This window comes from Mastigoproctus giganteus, chromosome 7 (genome assembly GCF_048544385.1).
Source record: "Mastigoproctus giganteus isolate SK-2022 chromosome 7, ASM4854438v1, whole genome shotgun sequence".
Classification (NCBI taxonomy): Eukaryota; Metazoa; Arthropoda; class Arachnida; order Uropygi; family Thelyphonidae; genus Mastigoproctus; species Mastigoproctus giganteus.
The window spans coordinates 128,792,965-128,807,867 of NC_143581.1; the positions used below are offsets into that span (position 1 = coordinate 128,792,965).

General features: G+C 37.4%; 2 protein-coding genes across 3 annotated transcripts in view; both read right to left on the minus strand.

Annotated features, from left to right (window-relative positions):
• Positions 1 to 5,828, minus strand: part of lqf (epsin homolog lqf) — a 222,510-nt gene extending 216,682 nt beyond the window's left edge. For both annotated transcript variants that reach the window (XM_090377896.1, XM_090377895.1), the window contains exon 1: positions 5,716 to 5,828. The gene's annotated coding sequence lies outside the window, so the exon portion shown is untranslated. The remainder of the gene's footprint in view (positions 1 to 5,715) is intronic.
• A 4,849-nt stretch (positions 5,829 to 10,677) lies between these two features.
• On the minus strand, positions 10,678 to 11,148 carry LOC150083192 (protein CFDP2-like). Its single transcript, XM_090378425.1, has one exon. It carries the CDS (start codon positions 11,146 to 11,148, stop codon positions 10,678 to 10,680), a length of 471 nt encoding a protein of 156 aa, XP_090234551.1.
• Positions 11,149 to 14,903: the final 3,755 nt, after the last annotated feature.

The window sequence follows — 14,903 nt, forward strand, 5'->3', positions numbered from 1 at the left end:
CACACACACTCGGGGTTACTTCAACTGATATAAACATACTGTACAGAGAACTATCGGCTTTCATCTTTGGTCTCCGATGTTGCTATGTATTCACCACACTCAGCTAATTTCACAGATTCCGGCCTAAGCATACAGTAAGTTGTCAAAAACCTGACTTTATTGCTTTACCTTACATTTACTTTGTTTAAATTTCATACTGGGCCTTTTGCCATCATTTTTTTAATTCAAACTTTCATTCAATTCTCCTTTTACAGGATTTAATCGGCATTATTTTAGCATTTTAACTTTATTTATGTTTGAATTTTATTCCTTCCTTTTGGTCTTTGTTGGGTCGGCTATGATGTATATATTTCGTACATATACATCATAACAGAAACAGAGATCCTGCTTATTGCGGTGGCTCCTACGGTTTTGGCTGGCGACCCTCTGATGAAGTAGTTAAAAGTTCAAGGACTGACTGCATTAGGTACCATTTTTGTTATTATTATTTTTATGTTAATCTTAATTTCAGGTAATCTGCTTTTACCTTGCAGGCATTCTCAATTTTTTCCATTGTAATTGCACTTGACAAGTCAGTACCCCTACCCAAATAACACTGATAAAATACATGTCTACATTTCATTATGGTTGCTGGGTTTTTCTGCTATAACTAGTAGTGCTCCAGATTCATAACCTAGCTTAATAATTTAATACTACTTTTTCTTGCTTTCTTAAGATGTTCAGTAATGTCATTATATCCTATTATTTTTATCAATATTATATATATGAAGAAGACCTCTGGAAACCAGATGAAAGTCAATTGTAATCAGCCTTCTGCACTAAACGGGGCTCTGCTAACTCTTCCTATGATTAAAGCCAGCTCCTTTCAAAATCAGCCATGTGGTAGGCAATGGCATACCATTACATTATCTGATTCCACAGAAACCATAACAAAACCAACTTCAAAAACTGCTGTTACCCTGATCCAGGATGCCACTGTGTGCCCTGTGAAATTAAATTTTAAGGAAGAAGAGGTTAAACGTGGCCACATGGAATGTAAAAAGTTTAAAAGAAGGCAAGATGGACATGGTCATCAATGAAATGGATAGGTACAAAGACATTTTAGAAGCAATGTGGCCAGAACAAGGTCATTTCGAAACTGGAAACAGGTTTTTGGTTGTTTTTTTCTGGAAGTGACCAAGTAAAGGAACATGGTGTCACTGTCATTTTGAATAGATACATAGAGAGAGAGAGAGGTCAAAGATCAGGAAACCAGGGATTACAAAAGCCACTTTTAAACTTATTGAGCAGAGAAGACTTGCAAAAGCTTAGGGAGTACATGGAAATGAAGAGTATCAGGAACTGAGCAAAGTCATCAAACACTGTTTAAGCTAGGACAAACTGGATTATACCAATCAAAAGTGTAAAGAGATTGAATACCACAACAAACAAACAAAACAACACTAAGATGTATGATATTATTAAGTCCTTAAGATAAAAGTTCCGTCCAAAACTTAATATAATTAAGGACTCCAGGGAGGAAATTTTAACAGAGGAGAACGTAACAAAAGGAAGGCGGAAAGAGTACTGTGAACAGCTCTTCAGAGCACCTGCTGACACTAATGATTTGCCACCCCATTTTCAAGAGTGTGATCATGAACCAGTTTCATTGAAGGAAGAAGTCGAAAAGGCCATCACAGAACTGACATGGGGCAAGTCACCTGAAATTGATGAAATTACAGTGGAATTGATTAAAGCTACATGTGTGTAGGGCACCGAGTTTTTTCATAAAATGATTGTAAAGAGTTGGGAAAAGGAACAGTGTCCATCAGATTGGAAGAAATCAATTTTCATTTCCTTACCAAAAAAATATCTAAAAATTTGTTCAAATTTCTGGACTATTAGGCTAATTTCTCACGCTAGCAAGATTCTTCTTAAAATCATATTAAACTGAATTTCAAGAAAACCTGAAGAAATGCCAGAAGAGCAAGCAGGTTTCAGAAGGAGCAAAGGAACCAGAGATCAAATCCTAAGTCAATAACTGATTATTGAAAAATGCAAAGAATTCAATGTTCCAGTCATTTAGTGTTTTATAGATTATTCAAAAGCATTTGATTGAGTTCAACATGAGAAACGATGGGAAACAATGCCTAATATGGGATTCCCCATTCACATAATTTAGCTCATTAAGTACTGTACCAGAAAGGTACTGTGAGAACCAACGTGCAAAACAGACTTTTTCAAAATTGGTAAAGGTGTCAAGCAGGGTTATATTTTATCACCTCACCTTTTTAATCTTTATGCCAAAGATATCATGCATGAAGCTTTGGAAGATTTAGAGACTGGCATAAAAATTGGAGGATTGAAGATAAACAACCTTCGTTATGCAGATGATACTGTGTTAATTTGCAATGACAAGAATCATCTTAAATAAATGCTGAGGAGAGTATGTGAAGAGCAAGTGAGAAAAAAGGATTGTTTTTGAATGTGTGTAAAACTAAAATTATGATGTTTGGTGATAATCATGGTTCCAATAAAGTGAAGGTTAATGGGCAAGGTGTCGAGGTAGTTGATGAATTTGATTATTTTTAGGGTCAAGAATAAATAAAAACAGTGACTGCTCGAATGATGTAAAGAGACAACAGGCAATTACTAAAAAGTTTGTCACTAATCTGACAACATTATGGAGAGATCAAGATCTGCCCGTAAAGACAAAACTGAGAATTATTCATTTGTTAATTTTTCCAGTTGCCACTTATGGATATGAAGGATTAGTAAATTAATAAGAGGAGTTTACCTCAATATAGTACGTGGAACACTTCCGTATGATACCCTCCAGAAATTAAAACGGAAAAAACGAAAAAATCGACAACTTACCGGTACATTAAAGTAAAATATAAATAATTAAAGTAAAATATAAATAATTAAATAATCAATTTAACACAATTCAGAATCAATTCAAAACAATTAAAATTCAAATTAACGCAATTAAAAGAATCTAACGAAAATATTCAAAACGATTTTCCTTCCTGAAGCTGACAATGCTTTTCGACCGACTGTCGTGATCACAGGAATGAAAATTACCGAATCAGGCTAAACCTGCAACTTAAATAGTGATTATGTGTCTTCGCGCATGCGCGTAAAGGTCCACGCATCGGAGATCAAATATGGCCGCCGAACATTAACAGAATTCTCGTGTAATTTAATTTCAACGGTTTCTGCAATTAATAGTCGCGTATAATTACGTTGAACGTTAAGTATTTTGGCCTCGTTAAATAAAAAAGTATGTTTTTCGTTAATGGCATGAAAGGCTAATTCTGACGCTGCTGAACGAGAAGCACGAACTGAGGCTTCGTGTTGATTTACACGGATATTAAGAGAAAACCGCGTCGAACCCTGATAAGACGAGTCGCAATCAACGCAAGAAATGTTGTATACTAGATCATTAATTTGTGTTGCGAACGCCGAAAGAACCGAGCGATTGAGGATATGAAGGATGGAATCTGAAGAGAGTTGACAGGAAGAAAATTGAAGCATTTGAAATGTGGTGTTGGTGTTACAGGAGAATACTGCATATTTCTTACCTTGATAGAAGAACAAATGAGTGGGTATCGAATAAAATTGGCAGGCCTAAAATTCTTCTTCATAGCATCAATTAGCATTAGCATTAGTAGAGGCATTTGATGCAAGAAAGCAAGCTTATGCAGCATCAGCCAAAAAAAAAAAAACCCACTTCCACTTCACCGCTCTGTTCGTTCAAAATACCTGTCCAGCTGAGCCTTAAACTTATTTAGGCTATCAACCTTCACGACAAGGGATGGAAGTCTGTTCCACCAACCAACCACCCGCTGGCTAAAGGCAAATTTCCGCACGTCTATCCTACATCTGTCTTTCCTCAATTTGAATTTATGCCCTCTCAGGTAATTATTCTGAGTTAGAGGAAGAATCCCATCAACATTGGGCATGCTCAAACCATTCAAGGCTTTATACACCTCTATCAGATCACCTCGCTGGTGCCTAGTCTCCAGACACTGTAATTTGCAAAACTTAAGCCTTTCTTTGTAAGCCTTTCAATAAAAGGCAACTTAAATTTTTTGGGCACATAGCAAGCAAGGAGTGAAAACTTCCTGTTGAAGAAAGTAATGGAAGGAAAAATCAAGGGGAAGAGGCACAAAGAAAGACCTGCAACTAGGTGGAAAGATGGGATCAGTGAACTTTTGGGTGTGACATTTTGTGATGCCGCTTGTATAGCACATGATTGATGCAGCTGGAGGAATATGTTGGTGGCCACAACAGCTCCTCAGGGAGCTATGTGACTGGAAGAAGAAGAAGAAAGCTACTTGTGTAAAAGAATACAGTATTAGTGATATTCGCATAAGCTTCAGTTTGTCTTAAAATTCAACTATGTAGTAATAATGCACTTTCACTAACCAGCATCGCACATTTATGAATGGGCAATGCTGTACTACAATTTTTGGGATCAATTCAAGTTTAACATTGAAAAGTTAAAAAGTACTACATATGGGTAGCAGTAATTCCAGAATGATATACCAACTGTTTGGCAGCACACTAAGTAGTGGAGTATTTGCAGTCAAAAAAGAAGTTTTCTGAGCAGTGCAGACAGGCAGCTAGGACAGCTTATGGTGTTTTGTCAATGACAGCAGAGACTGCTTGACTGTGCACACAAGTCTGAAAGCCTCATTTGCAGAAGGATGTGGATCCATTTGAATGGGTGCAAAGAAAAGCAATGAGTGAGAAGAAAGAGATACTCTTACCAAGAAATTTGCCGCATCTGGAAATTAGGAACCTGCATGGAGATCTGATTGAAGTGTTTTGAATGAACTGAGCAACATAATTTTGGTGGTATTCATACTCTTGCTTGGGCAACAGCCATAAAAGGACAAATATTTAAATTGATGAAGGTTGGTTGCAGGATAGATGTATGGAAATTTGTTTTCAGCCAGAGGGTCGCTAATTGTTAAGAAAAACTTTCAAAAGTTTGCTTCCTTGCATCACTTGCCAGTATAGTCTAAACCTAATCCTTTCGTGATCATTAAGCAAAAAAAAAAAAAAAAAAAATTTGAGCAACAAGTTAAATGAGCTAAACAAAGAGAAGTGGTGAGCAGATATGCCTAAAATTAATCAATGATAATGCATTTATCTTAACTGCAACATTAACCTAAAACGTGAAAAGAAATGCAAGTGGATTCACCAATAACTAGACTGGAGATGATGCACACTAAAATCTCACACATTTTCAAACATGTAAAAAAAGCATGCAGTCAAACAATTATAATAACATTATGGCATTTCTGTGTTATGAGATGGCCTGATCAATGATCATACACAAAATTAACATACAATCTGTGTAGAAATGACCCATAAAGGTTTTACTTTTCAAGTAAAGATCATACTATATATAATAATAGAAACACTATAGTGTACTTCATTTGAACATAATAATGAGGCAAAAGTCAAGGAAATGTGAAATCCGGGGAAATGAAAAAAGCAAGCACTTATTTTCATTATGCAAACTGAAAAGTTACTTTCACAATAAAGCATTTTTTGAGGAGATAACATTTTTTTTAAATGAAATAAACCAAATCCTATAATAAGGGTTCCCAATCAATACAAGATTTTCTCGATACTTCCCATTTTTCCATACAAACTAACTGGCAAAATAAATATTAGCAACAAAAGGTTTCAGATTCATTTAAAATGGACATAGAGCCTTACCTTCTGTGGGTATGAAATCTGAGCAAAACTAGCAATGTAAGAGATGACAGCTTTATTCCTCCAATAAGACAAGCTTCCTTTTATGGGCATTTGAGCCATAAAATGCCAAGAGCCCACTGCAATAATATTAGAAATTATAACAATTCCACTATATTTTTCTTCAATGCAATCTACAAAGATCATTAAAATAAACATTCGAAAATACAAAATACAGCTGATTTCATAACTGTTTAAACACAATTCCTGTAGTACTTAATGAAATTAGAAAGGAAATTGCTTTCAAGAAAGCAATGTGCATTTAATTGGTTTTTGGTTTTTTTTTTTTTTTTTTTTTTTAGGAGCATTAGCAACTAAGGCCATATTACTCGGGGGATATGCGGTGGTCATTCCCTGACCTTTCCACATCCTCCGTATTTGGTGGTGACGGGCTCGAACCAAGGTCTAATCAAGAAGCGTGTGCTAAAATCAAAACACCTCTTAATCTGAACTTTAATTTGGCATTTTTTTTTTAGAATTTAATTCAGCCTTATACTAGGTTAGTTTTTTGCTTGTTTGCTTTTGTATTGTGACTATACAACTTCGATATTACTCTTGTCATAATAGAACCAAGTTTATTCTGAATTAACATGAGGGGAAAAAAATTAATCATTGTCATTACATGCTACATACCAACTAATATTAATGGCATTCATATGAGTTAAAATAAAATTCCTTATATTTACAAAAAAATTAAAATAATAAAAAAAATGCAGCAGAAGCCCTTTTATCCGACCTGATCATTAATGGTAGTTGGGTCAGTTAATCAAAAAAAGTCAGTTAAAGCAGAGAATCATAAAACAAATTATAAATATGTACCAAATGGTTTCATCACCTAGTTCAATGAAATATGACATTTTGCAGCATAGTCTCTCCGCTTTTTTTCTTATACTGTATATAAATATCACATCACTGATGTTGAATCACTTGTTCGATATGACGTAAAGCATATTTAGGGCAGTTTTGGTTGTAACTATATTAGAAATTTTTGAATTTATTCATATTTAATATTGGTAGGGACAAATGATGCAAGAAAGTTAGCTTATGTGGAATCAGCAAAAAAAAAAAAAAAAATTCCTATTTCACTGATTCATCCCCTCCAACAGTTTGTCTAGTTCAACCTTGAATTTATTCAAGGTACCCCACTTCCATAAGTCTTCTCAGTAGGGATAACATTGGCCAGACCTTGAAACACATTTTTTCACTCCCCTGCCTAAATTTCTCAATGTTCCATCTCATGAATGATTTGATAGACAGGATAGGAAGAGAGGAAGAGCTATGCTGTTAATTAAGAAACACATAAAATCAAAAGGAAGTGCATCCAGTTAACATAGATGGACAGTGCACTGTTGAGTCAGTTTGGTGTGAAATAAGGCACTGGGAAAGCAAAAATTATAGTAGGAGTGTGTTATAGGCCTAATGACTCAAATAAGTACAACAAACAATTGTACAGAGAAACAGAGTGGACTAGTAAATCAGAATATCTTATAATGGGGGATTTTAACTTCTCCGATATTGACTGAAACTTGTGAGTTGGTCACTCGCATACTAGCAAGCCTTTTGTGGATTTATTGTGGATCTCTTGGTAAGGTGATCCCTTCATTCCCCTCACCAATCTTGCCCTTCTCTGTACATGCTCGAGCAAATCTACATCCTTCCTAAAATTGAGGGCTCCAGACCTGTATGCAGTACTCAAGGTGTGGCCTGGCCATTGCCTTATACGAAGGGATAATCACCTCCTTTTCTCTACTAGTAAAATTCCTATATATCATTGACAAAACCTCATGACCTGCTCTTGCAGCCTGTCTGCATTGCTCAGAAAACTTCATATCTGTCTATTACTACCAGGTCTTTTTCATTTTCCACCATGCTAAGTGTAGTACCACACGGTACATTTCTCTGGAGTCCTACCCATATGCAGTACTTTGCATTTGTGAATGTTAAACTTCAGTTGCCACTTCTCAGCCCAAATGCCCAAATTTTCTAGATCTTGTTGCAGTGGCACACTGTCACTACTGTCATTAACCATGCTGCGTCTGAGCTATAACTGAATTCTTGTCTAGATGATCCTGCAGTGCTTCTTTAACCAGTGCCTCCATTAATTTACCTGGAACAGAAGTTAAACTAACAGGTCTATAATTACTTGTGTCAGCCTTTGATCCTCCTTTGTGAATTGGGGTTACATTTGCACATCTTCAGTCTATAGGTACCTCCCCTGAGTCCAAAGAAGCTCTCATAATTATGGCTAGGGGTTTGCTTACTTCCTTTGCTGCCTCCTTTAATATAACTGGATAGATCCCATCCACCCCAGGTGCCTTTTTTATGTTTATCCTCAACAATCTCTCCTCCACTTTCCTCTCAGTTATTACAAAATCATCCAGTCAACCTTTGTATCATCTGCAAACTTTGATATTAAGTGCGTATATCCTTCATCAATATCATTGATAAATATATAAAACAACAGTGGGTCCAACACCGAACCCTGTGGGACACCACTAATAACATTAGTCCAAGAAGAGCAGCATCCATTCATTACCACCCTCTGTCTTCTCCCACTCAACCACCCTTTTATCCATTGTAGCAGCTTACCTTTAATACCATTATGCTCCAATTAGTTCAGTAGCCTTCCATGTGCAACAGTGTCAAAAGCTTTCCTAAAATCCAAGTAAGTGGATATCAAAATTATTTTTTGCATCCATTTCCTGTGTAACTCCATCACAGTATCCAATCAAATATGTCAGACAAGACTTTCCCTAAACAAAACCCATGCTGTGTCTGAATTATTGCTGCAGTCTTGTCTAGATGATCCTGCAATGCATCTTTCATTTTTTTATCCGGAACAGAAGTTAAACTGACTGGTCTGTAATTACTCGTGTCACCTTCGGGCCCCCTTTGTGAACTGGGGATACATTTGCACATCTCCAGTCCATAGGGACCTCCTTTGAGTGCAAGGATGCTCTCTTAATTATGACTAAGGGTTTGCTTAGTTCCTTTGCTGCCTCCTTTAACATAACTCAATAGATCCCATCCACCCCAGCTGCCTTTCTTATGTTTAACTTTGACAATTTCTCCTCCACTTTGCTTTCAGTTATTACAAAATCATTAAGCACCCTGCTACAATTTGATAACCTTCTGCCATTTTCAAACCTTAATAACTCCTCATGTGTGAATGTAGATGCAAAATACTCATTCAGTTTATTTGCTATCTGAGCAGGATCGTCAACAGTCGAACCATCAATATCAAGTGAACCAATCTAATTCATCCCCTTCCTTTTAGAGTTTATATAAGTAAAGAAATCCTTGCGCTGTTTTTCTTAGCATCCATTGCCAAAGATTTCTTGTAATCTGCCTTCGCCTGCCTGACCTCCTTTGTGACTTGATTACAGACTAGCTTATATCTGTCATAGGCTTCTGTGTCACCTGATAATTTATATGCATCCCATGCATTTTTCTTCTCTGCCACGAGTCTCATTAGTTCATTTGACAACAATTTAGGCCTAGACCTTGAACAATATTTCTTAATTGGTATGAAATGTCTAGTAGCTTCTTGATTAATTCCTTGAATGGTTCCCACTTTGAATTTGCTGCTGGTAATATCATCAGTTGGTTCCACTGTACAGAATTTAAAAACTGTGTGAGCTCACTGTAGTCACCTTTATGGAAGTAAAAACCCTTTATTTTACCCCTGATGGTAATTATATCATTAAGTAAATTCCACATCAGTATGGCACCTCCATAACCCAAGAGAGGCTTAAGTTCTGCAAACTGCAGCAGCTGGAGACCAGGCACCTGCGAGGTGATCTGATTGAGATCTATAAGGCCTTGAATGGGTTGAGCACACTGAATTCTGATGGGATTCTTCCACTTGCTCAGATTACAAAACTAAGAGAGCATAAATTAAAATTGAGGAAAGACAGTTGTAGAATAGATGTGCCAAAATTTGCCTTTAGCCATCCAGTAGTTAATTGCTGGAACAAACTTCCATCTGTCGTTGTGGAAGTTGATAGGTTAAATAAATTCAAGGAGGAACTAGACAAACATTTAGAGGGAATGGTTGCATGAATTTTTTTTTTTTTTTTTTTTTTGGCTGATGCTACATAATATCATATGCTTGCTTTCTTGCATCACATGCCACTATTACTGAGGCGCTTCCGTAGCCAGGTGGGCAGGAGCAGCAGTGCGTAGCACACGCTTCTTGATTAGACCAGGGTTTGAGCCGTGACCACCAAATACGGAGGATGCGGAAAGGTCAGGGAATGACCACCGCATATCCCCGGAGCAATATGGCCTTAGTTGCTAATGCTCCTAAAAATCAAATAACAAACATAACTAACTAATTACTATTACCTTTTATTCAAATGCTTCAATTTTAGTTCCACATTGATCTTCACCGAATGGGCTAGCCGGGTGGGTAAAGCGCCTGCCTGGCAACCCAAAGGTTGTGGGTTTGAATCCTGCCTCGGGCTTGGATCAAAGTACTACAAAAACCTTGGGAGGTGCATTATGGCCACAGAAGCCGATGCGGCAATAACTTCCAAAAAAAAAAAAAAAACATTGATCTTCACACATGAGTGATCTGAATCTCCGTCAACTCCCTGATAGGACATTACTTTTTTCACTTGGTTATGGTATTTCTGTTTAACTAAGATTTAATCAATGTGGTACCTTTGTGACTTGCCAGGATTCTTCCATGTCTATCTTCTGTGGAGTGGTGCCTGAAAATGCATTTACTACCATTAGACTCTCTCCTGTACAAAACTCCAGTAAGTGTTGATCTCTTGTGTTTCTCACACCCAGACCAAAATTCCCCAGTCTTTTCTTCTTTTCTTTCTCCAACCACCACATTCCAATCCCTCATAATTATCACATTGTCTCTTGACCTAGTTTTCTGTATTCATTACTCCAACTGTTCATATGTCTCCTCAATTAATTCACCAGCACTAATTGAGGTTGGCATATAAACTTAATTACCATGTCAACTGGATTTGCCGCAAATCTGACCATGATAAGTTTACTCCCAACGATTCCACATCTACTAGTGCTTTCATGAATCTTCTTGTCATAATTATTGCCACATCCTCGTCTGCCACGAGTTCCAGAGTGCACAACTGTATAGTCTCCACTTACAAATTCGTCCACTTCACTCCATCTTGTCTCCACTGGTCCAAGCATATCAATATTATTCCTGTGCATTTCTCTTTTGGCACTCTCCAGCTTTCCACATTTCAACATTGTTCGTAAGTTCCATGTCCTGATTCCACAAGAGGGATTTTGCAAGTTGATGACCTGGAAAGCCCTGACACTTCCCCTGCCGGGCCTGAAATCCCCATCAGCATTCTGTTGTGCTTCGATGATTTCGAAACTGCCAGATCTTTCAGACATCTCCAGCTCACTCATCACAGGATTACTTGGGATATTCTTTATTTACAGGGTAGTTTTTAGTTCCACATTTTTTTATACAGCTTTTTATATATATATATATATATATATATATATATATATATATATATATATAAACGAGACACTATTATCCCTCTTGCTCTCTCAATCTATAGCTAATAATGTCCAATATATTAATGATTTTTGAATTTTCTTAAACATATTTTCATGGTGTTTGTACAGGCTTAGTCCCAATGAATAAATTTTAAATTATAGTCAGATAAAATTTTAAGTAGTTGCACTGTGCTGTAACATAGGCAAACAATCAGCTGACCGCTAGAACTAAGAACATTCCAACTATCAAATAAACATGTCTATAAGTAGTTAAATACTACCTGATATGGTGTAAAAACACTCAACCCTAACAAAATCAAATAGCTCTTCTTAATATCACATTTTCCACATAAAATCCAGGAGCACATAATAACTGCTTTAAGCATAAACAGTGGCATAAGTGTCTATGCTTAACTGTGTTAAGCATAGACATTTCACTATAATAACATAAAAACCCACAGAATTCCAGCTATCAGTATAATTGCAAATACAGCAAGATTGAGTTCCTCTGTGCTCCTCTGGTCACGCTATCATCATCATCAGCCATTTTCAATCCGCTGCAAGATGAAGGCATAACCAGCAACTTTCCAGTTCCTTCTGTTTTGTTCAATGGCCATCCATTTACTACCCACGAACTAGTGAATTTCATCTGTCCATCTCTGTTGTTGTCTTCCGGGTTTTCTTTTAGCTCCTCTTGAGTACCATTCTGTTATTTTCTAAGTCCATCTGTCATTATGTCTTTAAGCTATGTGTCCTGCCCAAGACCATTTCTATCATGCCTCATGAAATTTCTGTTTGAACAGAAAATTGGAGCTCCTGAAAATACGAGTCGGCCTACAATATCACCTGTTATCTTGTGAATACAGTGTCTCCGACCAGTACAAATACAATAAATGGGATATATAGCTCTCGCACATTTGGCACTTTTTAATGCTTCATAAACTTGTATGTATTGCTGCGCAGGTCACTACGTTCAGCTTGGTGCTGGGTTTTGCATTCACCTGGTGTTATTCACAGACAAAATCACGCATGAGTCAATGCGAAAATCACATTATATACTCGCCTCATTCACTAATATATCAGTCGTTTTGGAGTAAATTCGTTGCAAAAACGTGCATTATAGCAGAACTGACTGTACTTGGATTTCAGGAAAACTTTTGATACTGTTGCACATAAAAAAAGATATAAATATTGAAGCAGTGGCATTAAGAGCAAGTTGCTGCTCTGGATAAAGGGCTGGTTGAGTGGGAGAAGACAGAGTGGCTATTAAGGAACCCTGCTCTTCGTAGATTGTTATTAGGAGGAGTTCCCCGGGGGTTCAGTGCTGAGCCCATTCTGGTTTTCTATATTAATTTATATTAATGAAGGTATATTGAGCTTAATGTCTAAGTTTTCAGATGATACAAAGGTTGGCTAGGTGGTTAATGACAGTAATCAGCGTAAGTTGCTGCAACAAGATCTAAACAAATTAGGCAGACGGACTGAGAAATGGCAGTTGAAGTGGGTAATCCCAGATTAAAACCAACTGTTCAGTATATGGCATATGGGTAATCCCAGATTAAAACCAACTGTTCAGTACTAAGCTCAGTAGTGGAAAATGAAAAAGACCTGGAGACAATTGTGCAGTCAGATGCTCTTTGGGTGCAGACAGGCTGCCAAGTCAGCTCATGAAGTTTTTCTGTGATATACAAGACCTTTGCTAGCAGGACAAGAAAGTGATGATCCTATTGTACAAGGCAATGGTTAGTCTGCATCTTGAAAACTGCATATATGTCTAGAGGCCTAATTTTTCGAAGGAGGTAGATTTTCCAGAACGGGTGCAGATAAGGGCAACAAGATTGGTGAAGGGAAGAAAAGGGTGGTCTTACCAAGACAGGTTTTAGTTCTGCAAATTTCAGAATTCTTGAGATTAGACAACTGCAAGTGATCTGATCAAAGTTTTTAAGGCTTGAATGGGTTGGGCAAGCTCAATGATGATGGCATTCTTCCTCTCACGCAGACTACACACATGATGTGGCATAAATTTAAATTGAGGAAGAACAGTTGCAGAATGGATGTGAGGAGGTTTGCCTTCATCCAGTGGGTGGCTGACTGTTGGAACAAACTTCCATCTGGTGTTGTGGAAGTGGGCAGTTTGAATAAATTCAAGGAAGAAATAGACAAATTATTGGAGGGGGATGGAGAGGTGAAATGGGAAGTTTTTTCGGCTGATGCTGTATAAGTTTCCATTTTGCATCATATGCAATAATAATAATAATTCCAACAAAAATAAAATGTCAAGGGAAGAAAATGCCAATGCATGAAGTGGAGCATCAAAATGAATACATTCACCATGCAAGCATACTACAAATTAACCAAGCTGGAAACTGATACGACAATGTACAGGCTGTGAATAAATATCAAGCAGTTGGAATGATCACGGATATTCAGGTCACTGAATGGCAAATAGCAGACCAGAGAAGGGCAATTGTCATGAAGAACCTGATGGCTCCTGCAATCTTGGAAAAAAAAAAAAAAAAAAAAAAAAAAATCAAACAGGACACGAGCAATCAACTACAAAGAACAAAGAATGTGGATAGCATTGAACCAGAGAAGGAAGAGTGAGAAGAAATTAACCCTGGAGGCTCACATCTGGTGAGTATGGGCTTGGCACACCCAGGGTCCTGAGCTGGATATCATCATTCTTTTCTTTCTTGGTGATTCCTTTCTACTCCTGGCTCTTGTTTTCTTTCTTTCTCTCTCTCTCTCTCTCTCTCTCTCTCAGGGTAATTCAAATTTTTTTTTTTTTTTTTTCCGGCTGGTGCAACATAAGCCTCAAGCTTCCTTGCACCATATGGCTAATAGTAATGATGCTTTCTTGCATCATGTGCCACTACTACTACTAATAATAATAATAATAAAGAAGATGAGTGGAAGAAGACCTAACAGAATTCAAAGGAATGGACACAACAAAGACCCATGAGATACTGAAGCAGAGACCCGATAGAATCCTGTAGAGTCACAGACCACCTCAATCAGCAAATATCACATTACCTCAACAACGGTGCAATACTGGAGGCCATCCACACAGCCATATACTCTGCTGCCAGAGCAGCCACTAGATTAATGGAAGAAAAACAAGAGACTAGCAGCAGACAAAATGAAAAGACAAGTAAATGCTAGCTTGGGAAAGCCTTCAGCAGAAGATAGAAGAATTAAGTCAAGGTAGACCAATTGATCCAGTACCAACAGGATCGTGGAAAGGTGAAGAGTGTCCTCAAGAAAGACAACATTCACAGCAAACACAAGACCAAAAACCAGAGAATAAGAGAATACTGAGACACAATGAAGTAGAACCTCCTCATACTCAGCAAGAGACTATGCCGATAGAAAGAAATAAAGAGAGTTCCCAGAGGAAAATAAACAACCAAATCTTCGATGAAGACCAAAGACAATCAAGGAGTTCTGGGGCAATGTATGGAGGAGTCAAGTAAGAAGTAACAGCCAAGTCCCGCTGGATAGAACTAGAATGGAAGATAACCAATGACATAGAACTGAAGAGAGAGAATGGGAGATTTGGGAGGAATGTTCCACAACTGGAGAACGCCAGGAATAGATAACATCCACAGTTACTGGTACAAGAAGTTCACTTGTACACACGAGCACCTAGCAGAGCAGTT

Bases quoted from the DNA above. Each gene is read 5' to 3' on its own strand.
- LOC150083192 (XM_090378425.1), bottom strand. From the start codon at position 11,148: ATGAGTGAGCTGGAGATGTCTGAAAGATCTGGCAGTTTCGAAATCATC.